Genomic DNA, 22,044 nt, shown 5'->3' on the forward strand with positions numbered 1-22,044 from the left:
CTCTTTAGGGGGAGAGCTATAAAAGGGAAGAGATGATTCTCCACAAAGGAAAGTAAAATTGAAGACAGAATACAGAATACAGGGGGAGACTATTGGGCGTTTGGATAGACTTGATTTGAAAACTTACTCAAGGAGAAATAGAGCAGAAGAAGTCATCATGCAATCTGCCGAAGCTGAACCTTCTTCTATCGGTGAGCTATTTACATTTCCTAATAAATTAGATTTGCCAATTGCTCACCAAAATGGAGTTAGATCTTGTAATATCAAACATCCTTTATCTAATTTGTCTTCTATAATTCTTTGTCTCCTTTTTATAGAGCCTTTGCCTTGTTTATTTCTTCTGTGTCTATTCCCCAGAATTGGGGGGAAGCTTTTGCAGATCCTAAATGGAAGCAAGCTATGATTGAGGAAATGAATACCTTGTCATAAAATGAAACTTGAAAACTTGTCACTTCACCACCAGACAAGAAGTTGGTTGGCTGCAAATGGATTTTCACTGTGAAGCACAAAGCTGATGGCTCAATTGAAAAATTTGTGAGAATGCATGAGAGAAAAATCTATTATTGATATTCTATTAAGTGTTTTACAATAGCCCTATTTATATACATAATGCATATTCTACTCCTATTCTATGTAGGACTAGGGTTATTTACATAACTATCTAACCTCAAGCCGGTGCATATAAATCATATGTCCCGAGTTTGTTACATATGTAACTAATACGAGGACTAGTGAGCGACTTGGTGAAAATATCTGCAAGCTGATCATTCGACTTCACAAATTTTGTAGCGATATCTCCTGAGAGTATCTTTTCTCTAACGATGTGACAGTCAATCTTAATGTGTTTAGTTCTCTCATGGAACACCGCATTTGATGCAATATGAAGGGCAACTTGATTATCACATACAAGTTCCATCTTGCTGTCCTCACCAAATTTCAACTCCTTGAGCAAATGTTTGATTCAAACTAGCTCACAGGTTGCCAGAGCCATTGCTCGATATTCTGTTTCTACACTAGACCGAGCAATCACATTCTGTTTCTTACTCTTCCAAGATACCAAATTACCTCCTACTAAAACACAATATCCAGACGTAAAACGTCTATCAAAAGGTGATCTTGCCCAGTCAGTATCCAACAATTTGCTCATGGACTCGATCTTCAAACAATAATACTTTGTCTGGAGCTGATTTTATATATCGAAGAATGCGGACAACTGCATCCTAATGACTATCACCGGGAGAATCCATAAACTGACTCACCACATTCACAGGAAAGGAAATGTTAGGGCTAGTCACTGTGAGGTAATTTAATTTACCTCTCCAGGGACCCATCTAATTTAAATTTGATGGTGAACACCCATTGGCAGGCCACTGTTTTCTTTCACGTGGCAGTTCCACTATTTTTCATGTTTTATTTCTCTCAAGAGCGTTCATCTCCTCTAGAATTGCCTCCTTCCACTTGTGAACGTTCAAAGCATCCTGCGCATTTCTCGGTATCTCCATTCCAGATATCTGTGAAAGAAAAGCTATATAGGAAGGGTACAAGTTTCTATAAATGGCAAAGTGCAACCAGGTGCACAACGCATTCTGCGTTCACGTAAGGTCTGGGGAAAGGCCGCACCCCAAGGGGTGTAATGTAAACAGCCTACCCTAATACAAGCATTAGTGGCTGCTTCCACGACTCGAATCCTTGACCTATGTTTCACATGGAGGTAAAGTAACATGGAGATAACTTTACCGTTGCTCCAAGGATTCTCTTCAAAGGGGACAAGTTTCTATATGATACAAAATTTTACATGGGATGTTTGATGACTTTTCTTACCCTTTATGATTGGCAATCAGAAGGTCAATCTAAAGTATGAGGGGTTAAATTAGAGTTAGATTTTGGAGAATTACCTTGTATTTCAGTGAGATCTTGCAGGGCAGACATTTGGTTCTGATGAGAGTCCTTAATCTCTTTTTCTTGGTTCCGTTTTTTCCTCGAGTAAACCTGTAATTCCTTTGTTTGTTCCCAGTCCTTGTTATTAATTGTGTAATGAAAAGACTCTTATGGTCTCAGTTTGTTTGCTTTCATTATTTAAGTCACGATCTCTTACCTTATCTAGGTTGTTATTTTCTGTTTCATCACCATATGTACAATTTCCAGTGTCTATCACAAAACATAGATCATTTTGTTTCTCACATGTGAGGTCAAGAGGATCCCTATTATCGCTCGAATCTTCACTATGTTTCTTCCCTAGCAGATGAGGTCCAAAAAAACGACTGAGATTCGAAAAAAGGTGACATCCATTGTGACAATAATCTTCCTAATATTTGGGTCATAACAGTTGTATCCCTTCTGGCTAGGAGCATAGCCAACAAAAACACATTTTTTAGCACATGGATCAAGTTTACTCCTACTATGATCAAGAACATGAACAAATAAACTACACCCAAAGACTCTCAAAGATAGATCAATAGTCAATCTAGAAGTAGGAAAGTATATCTTGAACACGCTGAAAGGAGTTTTAGAACCTAGAACACGGGAATCCTATTAATAAGATAGGTGGCAGGAAAAAGAGCTTCTCCCTAAAGAAATGTAGGGACTCCACCTGTGAACATTAAAGCTCTAGTTACTTCAATAAGATGCCTACTTTTCTTCTTAGCTTCTCCATTTGTTGGGTGTATCAGGACAAGAACTTTGGTGCACAATTGTCTTAGAAGTGAAAAAATTGCCTAGCTGGTCATTAAAAAACACTCTCCCATTATCACTCTGAAGTATTTGAATCTTCTCATGAAATTGTGTCTCAACCATAACATAAAAGGCCTTGAACATATGTTTTACTTGCCCTTTATTTTGTTTTACTTGGGCAAAAGAACAAGTAGGAAGGGAAGGATTTTGTTTACTGGTTTGGAGTTGAGATTGGATAAGTTTGTGTAGTAGCTCTAATTGATCCTTGGTGAATGGTGGCATTTCTGGAGAAGTTTGCAACCTTTATTCTTCACTGGTAGTCTTAAAGGCTTGGCTACGATGGTTTTCTGCTCCTTTTTCTTCCAGTTAGGCAGTTTCCCATGGATTCTTCCAGTAGGTCTCACGAGTGTGCCAGTATATTTTTGCCAAAATCACACCAAGAATTCTTTTTCTTGTCATTTTCATTTTTCACAGCAACTAGAGCAGAGGAGACGCGTTGCGGGGTTAACGCTAGGCTGGAGGTGTGGAGATAGACCTTGAAGTCTTAAAGTTTCAAGTTGAGTAGGACGAAAATAGAATTCTTGGAGTGCAAGTTCAGTGTTGGGATGCATGAAGCAGAAGTGGACGTGAAACTTGATACACAAGTCATCCCCAAGAGAGATAATTTCAAATATCTTGGGTCTGTAATACAAGGTAATGGGGAGATTGACGAGTATGTTACACATCGTATTGGACCGGGGTGGATGAAATGGAGGCTCACATATGGTGTTTTGTGTGATAGGAATGTGCCACAAAGACTTAAGGGCAGGTTCTAGAGAGTGATAGTTAGACCGACTATGTTGTGTGGAGCTGGGTGTTAGCCAGTCAAGAAATCGCATGTCTAGAAGATAAAAGTAGCAGAAACGATGATATTGAGATGGATGTGTGGGCATACCAGGAAAGACAAAATTATAAATGAAGTTATTATGGATAAGGTGGGCGTGGCTCCTATGGAATACTAGTTGCGGGAATCAGGCTGAAATGGTTCGGGTATGTGAAGAGTAGAGACACAGATGCCTTGGTTAGGAGGTGTGGGAGGTTGACCATGGCGAGTAAGAGGAGGGGTGGGGGAAGTCTAAGAAGTACTGGGGAGAAGTGATTAGGCAGGACATGACACTACTTCAGCTTACCGAGAACATGACCCTCGATAGGGTGGAAGTCGAGAATTACGGTTGTAGGTTGACATGTAGTTGAGAGTTTCTCGTAGTATTACCAGTAGTATTAGTACTAGTCTTGTATTTTCCTATTCCTAGTTCCTTGTTACATGGTGGTGTCATTCTTACCAGTAGTATTGGCACTATTCTTGTATTTTTGTATTCCTAGATCTTTGTTATTACACGTTGTGCCATTTGTTTCGGTTGTCCTATTACCTTGTTGTTGCTATTGTTTGTTTATTGCTTCATTTTCACTATTCTTGAGCCGAAAGTCTATTGGAAACAGCCTCTCTACCTTCATAAGGTAGTAGTAAGGTCTGTATACACATTACCCTCCCCAGACCCCACTTGTGGGATTTCACGTGGGTTTGTTATTGTTGAGCAGAGGAGTCTATATTTTTCGTTTCCATATTGGAATTTGTCTTTAGCATAACATTTCTCCTTGTTTCTTCTCGCCTAAACTTAGAAAAAGTTTTCGCCTAAACTCAGAAAAAGTTTTCCTCAAAGTGGGCAGTGGGTGTTTTTCCAACGATTCACGAACGAAGTTCAGCAAATTCATGGTTCAATCTTGCTAGAAATTGGTATACTCTATCATTTTCTTCTTTTTTTCACTACTTTAATGCGATCCTTAGGACGCTCCCATTCACCATTATAGCATTGATCTAATTCTTGCCATATCGAAACCATCTTATTATAGTAAATCCTCTCTCCCCCTGTCTAGCTTTCCACAATTTGATTTTTAATTCAAAAATATGAGAAGCATTTTCTACATCAGAATATAGCCTGTTTGGTGAAGCTTCTAAATTCAGCTTACTTAAAAGTGTTTTTCTTAAAATTACTTTTCAAAAAAGTATTTTTGATGATAAACAGTTTGTGTTTAGCTAATTAATTTGAAAAGCACTTTTGGGCAGTAATTAGTGTTTGACCAAGCTTTTAAAAACTGTTTCTAAGTGTATTTTTCTTAAAAGTGCTTCTCAGAAAAGTGGTTTTGGAGAGACGCTACTTTTTTCTGCTTCTTAAAAACTGTTTCTGCTTCTCCTCAAAAGTACTTTTTTCCTTCTAAATGATTGGCCAAACACCTCAATTTTTGGAAAAAAACACTTTTGGCCAAAAAAAGCACTTTTGGCCCAAAAAAAGGCTTGGCCAAACAGGCTATAAGTCTCTCTAACAGCCTTCAGATATCCCTAGCAGTGAGTAGAAACAAATATCGTTTACTTATGGCATGTTCCGTGGAGTTTGGAGCCAAGCGATTACCATCGAGTTTTCTAATCTTCAAAGCGTTCATCGAGTTTTCTGGTCTCCTGGTTCAGGCTTTCTCGTCTCTCCCATTAAATGCCCAAGTTTCCCTCGACCATCCATTGCCAAACACACATATTACGCCGATTCCAAGTAATTCTTGCTTTTCAGCTTGTGAGAAGTAAGCTAAAAAGACAAATGAGAGGCGTCGCCACCTTGGTTCATAGTTGTTTTGGGGGGTGGGGGGTGGGGGGACAAGAAGGTATATATGTGTTTACTAATAAGTGAAAATGTCTGTGCTGATCTCTCTAAGTCATGAACAACACAAGAATAAACCTACTTTGATACTATGTAAATTTTGGTACCAAACTTGCTTAATTGTATTCATCTGCAGTGTTATCAAAGGCCCGCTTAAAGCGTGCTTAAACCTTGAAGCGAGACTCAAAACATGTTGAGCGCTTCGCCTCGCGTTGCTGGCGTTTTAATGTTGTCATAAAGACACTAAGACATACTTTTCCTCGCCAATAAGCGTAGCCCTGAAGAGGCGACCCTAGACAATTGATATTTCACTTTATCGTAAATTTTCTTTAATTTCTTTGTCCATATATTTGGTATTCATGCTTATAGATATTAGTCTTGGATTGCCCATGCATATTTCTAGCTTTTCTCCATTGTGCCTTTTTTCGTTAAAATCTGCGCTTTATTTGCGCTTTGCGCTTAAAACCCCAATAGACCTTAGAGGTTTTTTTTACGATTTTCACTTTGATAACACTGTTCATATGTATAGATACAAATTTATAGTACAAAGAAAAACAAACTAGGAAGCTGATCCCTTAACTCTGGGAGATCTGAGAATCAAGGGATGATTTCAGCTGATCTACAACAACAAAAAAACCCAGTGTAATCCCATAAATTGGGATGATTTCAGCTGATCTAATTTCCTAAATTACTTAACAGCCTAGTAAATCTGATTTTATCATTGCTATTTAGATTCTATAAATCAGATCTGATCATAATTAGATATTCACAAATCAACACTGTCAAATGATTCTAGAACTGGTTTCATCGCTCATGATTGTTCACTATTAGGGCGGTACTATTCGGGAGATGTGTACTATTCTAGTTTTTTCAGTAGTTCTTGTTTAAATAAGCAATAATTATTTGTTTCACTTCGTAGAGGTGAAGGACGTGTTGAAAGTTAATAAGACTAATAAGCATATTTCATAGAGAACTCTCAATAATTATGTTATTCTAGAGAATAATTAGCAATACTCTATAAATGTTCTTAATGATTACTCTCTGTCTCATTTTATGCGACATACGTCCTTCTAGCCTGTCCCAAAAAAGAGTGACATCTTTCTCTTTTAACTATTTAATTTATCCCTATTTACCCTTAATGACATGCCTGATTGTTAGAGACATAACCACTACTGAAATGACATGGCTTTGGTGAGTTAAGGTTCATGTTAGGGAAAGAAGAGTGAGGGAAAAGGGTGCTCTCTATTAAGGAGGATTCCCCGAAAACCTAAAATAGAGATAATCATAGAAAAACTCTCACTATCACCCATCAAAACATTTTTTTGGTACTTTGCATACATTTGGCATACATGTTACAAGTTTTCTTTAATTCCTTAAGCTCTTTGCCCAGTCAAACACCCTAACATAAAATGGGATGGAGGAGCATATCATTATTTAGAATTCCTGGAATTAGAAAACTTTCCTTGTTTTTTGTAGCTCAAAACTCACATAAAAAGAGCTCTCTTTTATTGTAACCATTTACCATTTATTCTCAGCATATTTTTCTCCTTTTCTTTTTTCTTTTTACAGTTTTACTAACAATCCCCTTCAAGCTGCCACTCTCTTAAACATGAACGTTGAGCCGAAGCTGTACTTGGAGGCTGAATGCTACGCTTAAAAACCCCAATGCATTGACAAGAAGAGTGTTATAAAAATATCGATTTTAAAATGGATGTTTTTTTCGGCACATATAAGTTTGGACTCAAGTGGAAATTATCATATTAACTATGAGTTGACAACCAGAGGTCTCACGTTTAAATTCCAGAGGAGGCAAAAACACTAGGTGATTTCTTGATTTCTTCCCATCTGTCCAGCCTTGGTGGATAGAGTTGATTGGTACCTGTTGCTGATGAGAGATAGCAGGTATTCTATGAAATTAGTCGAGGTGTACGTAAATTGGCCTGGACACCACGATTAACAAAAAACGAATTGTCATAGAGCACTAACACATATAGAGTTAAAAATGATATAAGATCGTATGAAATGGTTTGTCTATGTCTTACCTAAACGTTCAGATGCACTAGTTTGTGGGTACACTATTATGCTTGTTATTAGCTCGCTAGGATCAAGGTTTAGTTGCTGTTACATTTACATTAGGTCCCCAGGGGAAGAAGTGTGAGATTTAGAGAACCTCTAGCTTTACACAGCCATAATTTATTCTAAAATTCTTAGCGGAACATATAGAAGATTCATATTGTGAGCCTCACTAGTTTGGTATTATCATTGCTGGTTGATTGATTGGTTGTTTGGTTTATTTAAAGCTTTTGGTGCAAAAAGGCCAGCTAGCGCTGGGTTTAGTGCACTGTTTCTGTGTTTGATTAGATAGGCACTTCTTTAGTGAGTTTTTCTGTCCTGAGCAGATAATGCATGACCATCCTGATTCGTGGCCGTTCAAAGAACCTGTTGATGCACGGGATGTTCCCGATTATTATGACATCATCAAAGATCCAATAGGTAATTGATATTTGCTTTTTGTTTCTCTGGTAGTTGTTAATCATCTACTTGAAATTTATTTTTAATTTCCTCTTTCTTTTTTTAATTGGTTAATCATCTACTTGAAATTTATGCACCAAGCAGTTGCTACATGAATTAAAAGCTAAAGCTCTAATGAGCTCTCAAGATGGTCATCCACTTGAATTATTTCTTGTTTTTTCCACAAATAGTTTTCACGAACAAATGTTTCCAATCTGTAGTCGAGTTTGGCTTCCCTTTAGATCCTCTTCTTTTTGCCATATGATGCGCAGTGTGGGTCAGGTGCAGTTTCTCTCTCTCTCTCTCTCCCCTTTAGATCCTCTTCCCTCTCGTGTTTGTTGCAATTCTTCCAGGCCAATAGTTCTTAGGCGCGGACCTGACTGTTGTCCGCTTCATTTTAAATAGTACCAAAAGTATATTCGATTCATCGTTACCTACTTTACTATGTAATAAGTTGGTTATTGTTTCTTTTTCCCTCGATTTCGTCGGTTATATCTTGAAAGATGATATGTGTTATCACGTAATTCATTTTATTTCATCTCCCTTTTATCTTAAAAATATCTTACAATGCCATTATTCCTGTAACGCTCATGGGCATGGATTTTGATACACTTGGAGGTTGCATGGTTGATTCTGGATGAGTGCTGTTACTACTGAAGTAGCTTCTTCTTTCTGTTTTCTGTATAGAATGTAACTGTCTGTGTGGGTATTGTATTATGTATAGACCTTCCCTTTGTCCCCGTAAGCTACTGTATACTCAGCTTGCCAAAGAGCAACTTGATTTCTGCTACGCTTCACTTTAAAATGAACACACTTGGCAGCCTAAATAGAGCTTATATATTGTCATTGTTGGTGTCCCACATCGGCTATGGGTGAGGTGTTTGGTTTCTTTATATGGTATTGGACAATCCTCAACCCATGAGCTAGTTTTTGGGGTTGAGTTAAGTCCAAGGTCCATTTCTTTAACATGCTATTAGAGTCAGGCCCACCCAATTCTTATTTCATAGACAGAAGTTTATAGTTGTTCGTCGTGTAATTTGGATATTATTTACTGATTGAAACTTATTCTAGCACCTGCTGATCTTGATTGACTTCTTCTAGCCAAATATAGAATGCCCTTTCTTTTCGTCCTTTTTGTTGTTGCTAAAGCATGGACAGATACTTCAAAAGGTCTTACAATTGTGCATACACTCGGACAAATGTTATACATGCAATTGTGGCCAAATTTCTTTTCATTGTTTGATCACAGACTTGCATGTCATGAGGTTGATATTTCCAGTATAACTTTTCATTTTCAGCTATTTCTTTTCTTTCTTTGTACTTTACCATGTGAGAGGTAAGGCCAAATCATATTTTGGAACCTTTTAAGTAATAAATACGAAAGTTCGGCTACAGAGGGTAAAGAGGGGTGGACAGAGTTCTAATAATTCTTTTCCTAACATACAGGTCTGCGTGCGGCCCAATTTCTTTTTGTTTTGTTGTGGTTGTGGGTTGGTGAAATACAACATGTATGAAGATTCATGAATCGTTCCATTCATTTGGTTTGATTTGGTCTAATAGGCGTCTGATTGTGCCATGCAATCTTCTATTTGCTAAACTTTTAGGATGTGTATCATTTGCACGTCAAGATTAAATCTAACCGCTCATTCCCTCTGGACTCCTCTTTTAATTTCATTTATCATTAAGTTGTAACATTTTCTTCTGGTTATGTACAATGCAGATCTAAAAACAATGTCGAAGCGCGTTGAGTCGGAGTTATATTATGTGACATTTGATATGTTTGTTGCGGATGTCAGAAGGATGTTTGCTAATGCTCGCACCTACAATTCTCCGGAGACAATTTACTACAAATGTGCAACCAGGCAAGTATATTGCTCTTTAGTACTCCAGATGTCTTTTTTCACAGTTTGGTTTTTATTATTTTATGCATGTAGCAGTTTCAGCTATCAATTTTTATCCGCTTACAGGCTTGAGTCACATTTCTCAAACAAAGTTCAAGCTGGTCTACAGTCTGGTATCAAGATTCAATAGGAAGTTTCTTATTAGCAATTTAGTTTGATTCTGGTTGAACTGACTGCACTTGAATCTCTTCATATCTGATGTCTTATCGTATCCTCCAATATTTAGAATTTTTTTTTTCTGGGGGGGGGATATTATTGTAGAATTTGTAGAGCGAGTGGATGTATAATTGTTATTTTATTTTAATGTGAGCTTTTCAATGGATTTTATTTTGTAAGATGATATTTTTCGTATAGTTGGTATTGGGTAGACATCTCAAGTCCCAGTAACATAGCCTGATGCGTTATTTTAGAGAAAAATAAAATAAAAAATAGCCAGATTTACAACTGGTAATTGAAAATAGCTACTGTTTTAAAAGTAATCGAAATTTTGCCACTTTTTCATGTTAATAAAATTTGAACAAAAATACCCTTAAAAATCCGGAAATATTTCAGCATAACATGTTGGAGTCAAATTTTTACATATGGGATTCCAGCATAATGTGCTAGAATTTCATAATATGCTGGAAGTTTATACGTAGGAGTTTCATAATCCAACATATTATGCTGGAACTTTCTGTGTGCTGGAGTTCCAACATAATATAGTAGAAGTTTATAAGCAGGAGCTTCATAATCCAACATATTATGCTAGAACTTTTTGTGTTTCAGCAAAATAGTGATCATTTTTCAGTAACTTTGCAAACACCGACTATTTTTCAATTACTAGTCCGAAAACTAGCTAACGTGTGTTATTTTCACATTATTTTATCGTCTGGGCTTCGGGTGGTCAGTTCTTACTGCGGTTTTATCCTAGTGATTGGGGTTACTGCATGACTCTTATACGTAACCAAGGTAGTGTGTATTTTGTAATCAGACGCACATACTAGTCTTAACAAGCATGTTAAATTATGATAACGAATTAGAGATATACGACTTGTTTGGTTAGCACCATCGTATCCTAGTTGACTTTGAAACCGAAGAATCAGATATGCACTTCGCTCTTTAAGTTGAAAAATGAAAGGATAAATGATAGGTGTAAAAATGAAATCTGAATGTCCATTTAGTGTGGAAAGACGATATCTTTTAGTAATAGTTTTTCGGCACGTGAATGTCGAGTCATACAGTACACATTTTTAAAAAATATAAAACTAGAAATTATATTCAACGAATTGAAAGAATATCTTTCCTTTTACGGGGAGAAAATTGAATTCTTAGGATCAGCACATTCGTGTTTAAAGAATATGCACTTCGCTCTTTAAGTTGAAAAATGAAAGGATAAATGATGGGTGTAAAAATGAAACCTGAATGTCCATTTAGTGTGGAAAAACGATATCTTTTAGTAATAGTTTTTCGGCACGTGAATGTCGAGTCATACAGTACACATTTTTCTAAAATATAAACATACTGAAAATTATATTCAACGAATTGAAAGAATATCCTTCCTTTTATGGGGAGAAAGTTGAATTCTTAGGATAAGCACATTCGTGTTGTAATTTCTATATGACATTTCTCAAATACTCTACAAATTATTCTTGTATCGTTTCATAACCCATTTGAAGAGTCTAAGTTTCTAAGTAGCATAAGGCGTACATTTTCTTTCAAAACTAACATGTTCAAGGTAACATAAAATTATATCTAATTTCTTGCTGGTGTTTTAGACACAAGCGTACATATACAGGGCCTTGCTAATATACTACATGAAAATAGTATTAGCAATGTACCTATTTTCAGCATTTTCTAAATGCCCCTAATAACTTATTGCAAGGAGAGGTTTTTGGTCTTTTCAACCCAACCCCCCCCCCCCCCGGCCGGGGGGGTGGGGGCTCCTCCGTCTCTTTTCCTTCTACCTTTCATCTTCCCCTCCCCGCCCGTCTCTCCCAAATGATGTGAGGGAGATGTATTTTGAGGAGTTTGAGACAGGAAATTTTCCAATAAAAGTCAACAAATATCTCTTCATGTCTTCGTATGACACTCAATTTTATATGACTTTATTTTCTTTAATAATCCGACATTCACCTTCATTTTAACAAAGATTAAATTGGAAAATATCACACTTGAGTCCCTTCTCTGGATTATAGGCTTGGACCATGTTTGACTTTTGTGTCCAGCAAAGCTTGAAAAAAGCTATCCATTGTATTAATCGATCTCCTCATCAGAGATCTAATCAATGTAGCCAAACTTGTGGGAAGTGATTGGCATTGACAAAATTTTTTCACCATTTGCTTTAGTTTCACCATGGACGTGGGGAGAGAAGGTAAAGAAAAAAGAAAAGGGAAAAGTGGGTTATTTTATTTTATTGAGAGGACGAAAAAGTACCTATAATTTTTAGGTTTTAATGTACAGTCAAGGCATTTAAGGAAACTTAAATGGATGCATAAGAGAAACGTAAATGATGTAATGGATTGACCATTTGGTGTTAAAGTATTCGAGTAGTTTTCTCGATATAATTGCTGGGATTTGACAGATTTATATAAATTTTATAAGTTGATATTTGATCTTCGCAACCCAAATTATTTCCCTTTCATATCTTTACCCTCCTATAAGTCCTCTACTACAACTCATCATGCTAATGTCATGTTAATACTAAATTCGCATGTAACTTGAAGGGTTAAAGGATAACATCCCTAATGTCTATACTTTGGAGTTTGGCACTTCACCAATTGAGAAACTAAAACATTTTCCTCTGATTGATTGGAAACTTCATGATATGTACATGTTTACCCTTAAAATGAGCAACAATTAAATTTGTATGCGGTTTAAATGATACATGATTTAATTTAACATGAATGATCAAAGAAAGAACAAATAATTGAATTAAAAGAAAGCAACAAATAATTGAATTAAAAGAAAGCAAAACGACCAAACCAAATGTGATAAAATAATTAAGCCTGGCGTTGGTTTTGAATGCTAGAAACCAGTCCCGATAGAGCCCTCGAGATGGAACTCGGTTGCAACTAAAGGAATGAACAACTGAAGAACACTTGAATAATTGCTAAAAGACAAAAGTAAACTTTATTGCTTTGATATGCGTGCCAACAGTAGTAAAAAAATAAAAAGGTTCTCCCCTTTATATAATAAGGGAATTTCAACCCTAGTACAAGTCTAAATAAGGTAAAAAATCCTTTTTCTTCATTCTTTCCCAGTAAAACACGACCCACAGTATATATCGGGCATGATCCGCGCTGCAATATCCGGTTGATGGCGGATGTTTCGGCTCCTCGTTCGTCCTTTTTAACCATCTTCCCTTTAACCTCGATTCTTTGTTTCGCTCGAGCTTGATTCTTCCCATGTTTGGCCATGCCTAGTTTCTGACGTATCATTCGTCCCACCGGGCTCCGATCTGTGGGCACCCTCGACCTTACCCAAGCCAGCGTCGAATCATGTTGTCCCTCATTTCTTCATCGAAAAATTGGGGGTAACTTTATCCCCGATTTTACCCGTACACAGATAGTCCCCTCACTTCTCGGAGAGTAGATTTGTAGGAACGATGAGAAGTGACTAATTGACCCTGGTTCATTCCTTTGTACACCATAAACAAGTTGACGAGCCAAAAATGTCCCATCAGTCACGTCGCTCTGATTTTGGACACGCGTCGGCCGCCGGTTGATCACCCTCGGTAGTTACCGAATGTGAAACGTCATGCATTCATTATTACTTCCCTATAAAAGCTCCGGTTTCCTTTTTTCACTTTTTTACTTTCTGTTTTCGAACCTTCTTGAGTTACCCTCAAATTTTCTATTTGCTAATCAATCCTTCAAATCTTCATAAGTTATTCTTCTCATATTCATATCTTCATCTTTTATCTTCAAACCTTTATACTTTACCTTCAAACCTTCATATCAATTCTTCAAATCTTCATACCAACCTTCAGACCTTCATATTTCCAGATTAAGATGGCTAAGACTTCGAAATCGGTACCCCAAAATACTGCACCTTCGACTTCTACCTCGGCCACAGGCACCGAGACAACCCTTCCGGTAGTAGCCCCGGGACTACCTCTCACAGAATTTATCCCTGGAGGCTTCTCCGTAGACAACGACTTCAAAGTTGAAAAAGTCTCCGCACAAGGAGGCCGAGGTGAGGAGGCGTAGAGGTACGTCTGCTCCATCACCGAGGAGATGCTCCAAGTGGTTCGAGAGGGCTGCAAATGGGAAGGCAAAAACATAATCGTTTCCAGTACCGATGAGGACATCACGACGCACGTGGAAGGATACTTAAGCGTTTATACGTATGCTTTCACTTTCAGTCCGGTGGATACGGTGATCCTCAATTTTTGTAAGAGGTACGAGATCTGCCTCGGGCAGATTCATCCGTCTTTTTGGAGGATCTTGACCCTCCTCCATCATTTCACTAACAACATGGAGGAGCCTCGGTTCATAATTGACCATTTGATCTGAGTCTACAGCCCCCAGACTTTTCGAGGGGGTTTAATCAAGCTCGATCGTCAGGCAAAGAAAGTTCTCCCTTCTCCTGCATTGATGAGGACAATAACCAAGGCTGGCATGGAAGATTTGTGCGGATAAAGACCGAGGATCTTATTTTCTCTGAGTTCTTGTCGTTCCCCGAGAAGTGGAACTCAAAACGTAAGTTCACTTCCTCTTAAGTTGTCAAGGTACTTTTCTTTTTGAATCCACTCTTCTTTCTCATTATTTGTTTTATTTGACATGCAGCCGTTGCCCGAGTCCCAATGCGGTACTCGTTTTAGGGAGTGGGTCGAGGGCATATGTAAACAACTCACCTATTCCGAGCGTGAGTGGCGCAAGCTTTCCAAATGCAAATGGGAAACTCGTTCTCACGGTGAGTGTCCCCCTTCTTTTGGTTGAATTTCCCTTTGGGTCGTTTTTATTTTGTCATTATTTTGACTAAGTCTTTTCCTCTAGGCTTGCCCAAGACCACCAAACTTTGGGCAATCACCGAGGTTGTGGCCTCGTCCCCGTCTGAAAAATCCTCCGCTTCACTACAGCCTACTGCCGAAGCTGCTGCGAAGAAAGAGGAGAAAACGAAGAAGAAGGAAAGGTATCCCGACTCCTCAGACGCTCCTGTCGAGGCCAAGAAGAAGAAAAGGATTGTGGTCAGGGTCATAAAGAGCACCAAGAAAGCTTTCAATGCCCCTATCCCGGATCCCGAAGCTCTTTACCAGCTTAAGGACTATCCTGAGGATGATGGCGACATGGAATTCGTCACTTACAAGTCCATTGATGTCAACCTGGAGTTAGCACCCCTGGAGGGGTATGCTCGAAAGCCTGAGTCCCTTGTAGCTCGAGGGCAAGAAGATGATCAAGTACCTACTGCTTCGCAGGAAGCTCCTCCGATTTCGAGGGAGGCCTCCTCTGAAAATGCCGATATTATCCACGTTCCGGAGTCACCGCCTCATATGGAGGCCTTTTAAGACAAGGCTCGGGCCACCGTAGAAAAATTAATTGAGGCGTCCCAGGCCGTGGACAAGGCCCTTAACTCATTTTTCGAGGACGTAGATGTTGGCATGCTGGGCCGAGTTCGATCTCAAAGCTCGAGAAATAGTTTCCCGCCCCGAGTGTGGACCCTGATCGGAAGAAGACGGTCATGTTCATAGTACCGGAGGATACTAGCATGCTATCCGGGCCAGCTTGAGTGGCCAGCTACCTCCGTTCCTTGGTAACCGAAGAGGACCAAGTGAAAAAGAATAAGGTAGACGAGCCTAGTCTCTTCAACGAGGCTCAGCAGGTGCTAAATCGGGTATACCTTCCTTCCTTTCTACCTTACAGAGTTCTCTTTTCCTTAACGTTATTTTAACGATTTTTCTTTCTATAATTCTTAGGCCTCGGTGGTTCACCATGAAATATTTCACCGGTCGAGGATAGAGGTGAGTCACCTCGATTTCGAGCTCAAGGAGCAAGTCCGGCAAAAGGAGATGTACAAAGCTCTATGTGAGCAAAAGGATGAAGTCTTTAGGGACATGGTTGACCGCTCTGTCCTCCAATCCGAGCTAAAGAAAGCCCAAAAGGAGGCTTCGAAAGCGAAACAGGACCATGCCCTTCTTGTTGACAAGGTAAAAGGGCTCGAGATTGATATCGAGAGTTTAAATACAGATGATAACGCCGCAACCTCGCAGGTCCAGGAGAAAATAACCTTGATCGACAAGCTCAGGTCCGAGTTGGACGAAGTCAAGGCTTCAACCGATGAGCTTAGGGGCAAAATGGACCTCCTAGCATCGGAGTGAGATGCTACCAAAGAAGATCTGGCGTCGACCAAAGTTCAGCTCTAAGTGATGAAAGAAAAGGCCCATAAATGGTCTCGACTGAATAAGGAGCTTCGGGCAAAGCTTGCCTCGGTCGTTGCAGAATGCGATGCCCTCGGCCAAGAGTATACGGCGCTGAAATCCAGATTGGAAATGGCTTTGAACGAGGCCTCTGAAGCTCAGGACATGCTGGCCCAGTACAAGAATGATGTAGAGGTAGCCGAAGCCCGTGTTATAACGAAGGCCGAATATGTGAAGTGGCTATCTCGGAGAGAGACTCTCGAGGAGATCCAATCCCGGGGGTTGACTTAGCGGTCGAGATCGAAGAGGCGAAGAGGTTCGAAGTCGAGGCCATAGCGAGGTACCAGCCCGATGGTTCGGATAGCGAACTGGGCTCTAATGAAGACTAGGTAGGAAATGCCTTAGCTTATTTTTGTCTTTTTTTGTAGTTACATGCTTTGTATTTTGGGGCCATTTTATAGCGCCTCTGTAAATACCTTTCGGTGAATATATATGAAATTTTCCCTTCGGCTATATGTTGTATCCTTTAACTTTTCTATATTTGCTTATGTTTGAGACTTAGGATATATAACTTGTGTCTTAGACTTAATAATATGCCATCGATGCCTTAGCGTAGAATTTGACATCGCTTAAATTGTTCAATCTCCCAAAGCCTGGATGAGGCCTGGGTTAAAAATGACTCTGAGTAGCTTTGACTTCGGAGGACCCGATAAAAAACAAAGTCTTTGCTAAAAAATTTGAATGATTTAACCGGACATAACTAATCTTTGCCGTAAGTGGCACTTTTCATGGCAGTAATTCGAGACCGATTGACTTGATCGGGTCTGAAGTAATCTTTTATGGATTAAAAATGTGTAAGGACCTTTCTTTTTATGCACGAATTTATACATCTCCGAGCCATTTATATGTTGTGGTTGAAGCTTTAAAGGCTTCATATCTTAAGCTCGTCATGGCCTTTTGTGTTTGGGCCCTTCCTTGTAGGCTCGGTGCCTTTGGGATTTAGTAGCCCAATTTTCCCAACCTTACTGTCGGGTAGCAGTCCCCGGTTCGGGGTGACCTGTAGGCTTAGGGGTCTTTAGATGTTTGTGCACGGTATTGTGGGTTCTTACTGCCTTCGGGGTTTCATGCCCCCGTTTAATGGTGGCCCGCGGGCCTAGAAAGTTTTGAACCCAATATTCATTCTAAGTGACTTAACGATAATATTGCTTGTGCGAATGTGAACCGATGAAACAAAAGACGAATTTCTTTTTATTACTTTGAATCCAGTGTAAGTAATTGAAGCTACAAAAGCTATTCGCCATGGCGAGAATGAGATATGCAGGCACAGTTCGTTTGACTATTTGACCCTTATAATTAATCCTAACATTCAAGCCTTGGCTTTCAATGTCTAATAGGAGTGCCTTCTTAATTTCTGAACTAAGGTCTTCGGTTCTTGACGCAAGGTGTGATAGCCCCCTAGTATTTGAGACTGAATTTTGAGGGCTCCAATACTATCGATCCGGTACAGATGATCCACAGTCTCCGGCCTTAGACCCGTCTTCAAAAATAAGGTAGCATGCTTACTGTTGCCTCGTTAAAAACCTTGCCGTAAAACCCACTTCGGGAAAAAATCGATCGAAGAGAAAAAGAGTGCAACACGTGCTTTTAGACCTAATCCTTTGATTTGGCTTTGATTGAGTACATGTATGAGTTAGTTCAAAGCATAATAAACCAAAATGAAATTTATGTGTTCATATCTTAGCAGTAGTACCACTTTAAGTGTGCCACATTCCAGTTTTTGGGTAGTTGTACACCATTTCCGAACTCGAGCTGGTATGAGTCTTACCGGGTTATATCGGTGACTCTGTACGGTCTCTCCCAGTTCGGGCCTAGTTTTTCGGCATTCCGGTTCTTGGTATGTAGTGTGACTTTCCTCAATACCAAGTCCCGACTTGGAAGTACCAAAGGTTTGCCCTTCGGTTGTAGTTCTTCCCATTCGCTGCTATTGAGCTGCTAACTGAACTAGGGCGGCTTCTCGCCTTTCGTCTGGTAAATTTAGACTTGTGGCCATGGCCCCATCGTTCGATGTCTCCGTAGCATATCAAAATTGTAAGCTTTGTTCTCCCACTTCTACCGGTATCAAAGCCTCTATGCCGTAGACTAAAGAGAATGATGTTTCACCGGTACTTGACCTCGAAGTTGTCCGATATGCCCATAGTACCTCAGGCAGAATTTCTTTCCACTTTCATTTTTAGTCGGTCAATCTTTTCTTCAAGTTCTTCAGTATTGTTTTGTTCGTTGACTCCGCTTGACCATTAGCACTCGGCTGGTAAGAGGTCGATAGAATCTTTTTGATTTTGTGAGATTCGAAGAACTTATTGATCTTGCCGTCAATGAACTATCTCCCATTGTCACACGTGATCTCGGTCGGTATCCCGAACCGGCATACTGTATGATCCCAGATGAAGTCTATGACCTCCTATTCTCTAACTTTCTCGAACACATGTGCTTCAACCAAGTTGGAGAAGTAATCAGTCATAAGTAAGATGTACTGGGCCCATGGCAAAGGACCTACGATGTCCATTCTCCATTTTATGGACAACCAAGGGGAAATGACCGGGTGAAGCATCTCCCCCGGTTGGTAGATCATTGGGGAGTGCCTTTGAATTTTGTTACATTTTTGAACAAAGTTCTTCGCACCTTTTTCCATCTTGTTCCAGTAATAACCGGCCTTGATTAATTTTCGAACCAACAATTTTGCTCCTTAATGGTTTTCGCAAGTACCCTCGTGGACTTCCCTCATCACGTAATCGGTCTCTCGGGACCCAAGCACCTCGCTAACGGTCCGAAAAATGATCTTCGGTACAGTTTTCCTTCAACTAAGCTAAACCTGGTAGCCTTAGTTTGAAGGGCCCTTGATTCTTTGGGATCCGATGGCAATTTTCCTTTCTGAAGGTAGTCTATGTATTGGTTTCTCCAATCCCAAGTCAAGCTTGTTGAGTTTACCTCGGCATGACCTTCATCTATCATCGAGCTCATCGATTGCACCACCGTTCTGGAATTGAATTCATTGGAGTCGACCGACGACCCTAGATTACTCAATGCAACAACCTCGTTATTCTGATCTCGGGGCATATACTATAGTGTCCATTCCTTGAACTAATGTAACGTCACTTGTAACTTATCCAAGTATCTCCGCATCCGGTCTTATTTTACTTCAAATGTTTTGTTAACTTGGTTAACACCTCAGCCCCCAAGCTCTTAGCCAGTTCTAGACCTGCAATCACAGCCTCATATTTGGCTTCATTGTTAGTCAATTTCACAGTTCTAATAGACTGCCTTATTACATTATCCGTGGGCGGTTTTAGTACGATTCCAAACCCGAACCTTTTTGTGTTGGAAGCACCGTATATGAACAGGGTCCAGACCCCCGAGCTAGTCCCTGAGGCAAGTAATAATTCTTTCTCGACCTCGGGGATTAAGGTCGGTGTGAAATCGGCCATGAAGTCTGCCAAAATATGAGACTTTATAGCTGTTTGGGATTTGTACTCAATGACGTACCCGGTAATCTCTATGGCCCATTTTGCTAGCCGACCTGAAAGCTCGGGTTTATGCATAACATTCCTTAGCGGATACGAGGTCACAACACATATAGGGTGACATTGAAAGTATGGTTTTAGCTTCCTAGATGCGCTTAATAAGGCGAGCGCTAATTTCTCTAAGTGTGGATACCTTGTTTCGGCATCACCTAGGGTTCTACTAATATAATAGATAGGGAACTGTGTACCTTCTTCTTCCCGGACCAGGACACCACTTACCACCACCTCGGAGACTGCCAAGTAGAGGTATAACTGCTCGTTCTCTTTCAGGGTGTGCAGCAAAGGAGGACTTGATAAGTATTGTTTGAGTTCTTCTAAAGCCTCTTGGAATTCCGGGGTCAAAGAGAAGTCGTTCATTTTCTTTAGTAACGAGAAGAATCAGTGTCTCGTATCCGATGACCTAGAAATAAATCGGCCCAATACGGCTATCCGCCCGGTCATTCTCTGTACCGCCTTGGCATTGTCAATCAAGGTGATATCTACTATGGCCTTTATTTTATCCGGGTTGATCTCTATTCCTCGGTTAGATACCATGAAACTGAGGAACTTGCCCGAGCTGACTCCGAAGGCACACTTTTCCAGCTTCAACTTCATGCTGTATTCCCTTAGTATGTTAAAGGTTTCCTGCAAATATTTCAAATGGTCCTCTGCTCGCAAGGACTTAACTAACATGTCATCAATATAAACCTCCATTGATTTCCCTATCCTTTCCTCGAATATTCGGTTAACTAGGCATTGATATGTGGCACCGGCATTTTTCAGCCCAAACGACATCATGTTATAACAATAAGTGCCGAACTTAGTTATGAAATAAGTCTTCTCTTGGTCGCCCAGGTCCATCTGTATTTGGTTGTACCCAAAAAATTTTTGGGAAATTTTGACTATGTTTTGGAAAATGAAAATTTGAGATTTGAGAGTCGAATTAGACTCAGATTTGAAACCAAACACATATATGAACTCGTGGGGTTATGGATAGTTGAGGTCTACCCTTTAACTCAGATTTGAAAACCAAACACATATATTTGGTTCTCTTGCATTGTTTGATATTATTAAGTTATTTTTTGGCTAGATTTGAGCCGAGCGCAAGTGAATTTTAAAGGGAAAACTTTTTTTTGAGTATTGAATTGGCCTAATTGAGGTAAGTACTTGCCTAACTTTGTGTCGGGGAATTTGCCCCTTAGGATTTGGTCTAATTTGCATCCTGGTTCTGGTGTTTCACATCTGTGCATGTGGGAGTGCAGGTGCGGATCTGCTTCTGCCAGATTTGTGTCGCTTCTGCGAGGCTGTGGGATGCTCAAGTGTTCCGCTTCTGCAGGTGAGGGACCGCATGTGCGAGGTCGCATCTGCGGAAGAATGATCACAGATGCGTGACTGAGGCTCCACGTGGGTGTCCGCTTCTGCGAACGTGTTTTGCTTCTGTGAAGTCGCAGATGCGCACTGTTTTGTGCAAATGCGGTTGGTGGAAAGGTAAGTGGAAGTCGAAGATGCGAGCTTCTTCTCGCAAATACGGGAGCACAGGTGCGCTGCTTTGTCCGCAAATGTGGAAATCCTCGAACAGATTTTATATATATCAAGGGTTTGGTTATTTTATCACATTTTGGGATCTAGAGCTCGGTTTTGGGCAATTTTTGAGAGGATTTTCACCACATGAATTGGGGTAAGTATTTTTTTGATTATATTACATGATTCTATCTTCAATTTTGGCATATGATTGATGATTCTAAAAGAGAAATTGGGTTTTTTTGTCTAAACTTTCCTAAAGTGAATTATTGAGTTTCGAACATCGATTTAGAGTTAGACTTGAGTGAAATTAGTATGATTGAACTCGTAATTGAATGGGTTGTTGGAATTTATAAGTTTTGTCGAGTTCCGAGGTGAGGGCTCGGGTTGACCTTTTGGTTGACTTTGAGTATTTGATTAAAAAATTGACCTTTTTCTTTGGGTTTGTTTCCTATGACATTATTTAATGCTTTTGAGTTGCTTTTGGCTAGTTTCGAGTCGTTCGATGGTTGATTCTCGCGGGATGGAATTTCTAGAGTAATTTTTGGCTTGCTTAGTATTTGATTTGGCTTGTTCGAGGTAAGTAACATATTTAAAATTGGATTTGAGGGTAGTAATCCCTAAGAACTATGATATTTGAGATGGGTTCGGGGTGATGCACATGCTAGGTTACGGGCGTATGTACGTGCACCGAGGCACTCATGATCTGAGTAGTTCTTAGGCTATTATTTGCCTTGTTTTGCTATCATGCTTCTTTGATATCATGTTTTCTCCATTTATATGACTGTGAGATATTATTCATGTTATAAATTATGTCTAGGCCACCTACTTATTGTTTGAGATATGATAGGGCTATTTTTGCC

At 39.6% G+C, this 22,044-nt stretch overlaps 1 protein-coding gene across 5 annotated transcripts in view; it reads left to right on the plus strand.

Annotated features, from left to right (window-relative positions):
* LOC107787386 (histone acetyltransferase GCN5) overlaps window positions 1–10,104 on the plus strand; it is a 46,749-nt gene extending 36,645 nt beyond the window's left edge. For 2 of the 5 annotated variants that reach the window (XM_016608941.2, XM_016608940.2), the window contains exons 11-13: window positions 7,757–7,850; window positions 9,589–9,730; window positions 9,836–10,104. In XM_016608941.2, the coding sequence (XP_016464427.1) occupies window positions 7,757–7,850; window positions 9,589–9,730; window positions 9,836–9,899 (300 nt within the window). In that variant the 3' untranslated portion in view covers window positions 9,900–10,104. Of the gene's footprint in view, window positions 1–8; window positions 192–7,756; window positions 7,851–9,588; window positions 9,731–9,835 lie in introns of those variants that run through there. The other 3 variants (XR_012706509.1, XM_016608942.2, XM_016608945.2) reach the window with 3 other exon arrangements.
* Window positions 10,105–22,044: the final 11,940 nt, after the last annotated feature.

The sequence above is a fragment of the Nicotiana tabacum genome, chromosome 24, assembly GCF_000715075.1.
Source record: "Nicotiana tabacum cultivar K326 chromosome 24, ASM71507v2, whole genome shotgun sequence".
Lineage (NCBI taxonomy): Eukaryota > Viridiplantae > Streptophyta > Magnoliopsida > Solanales > Solanaceae > Nicotiana > Nicotiana tabacum.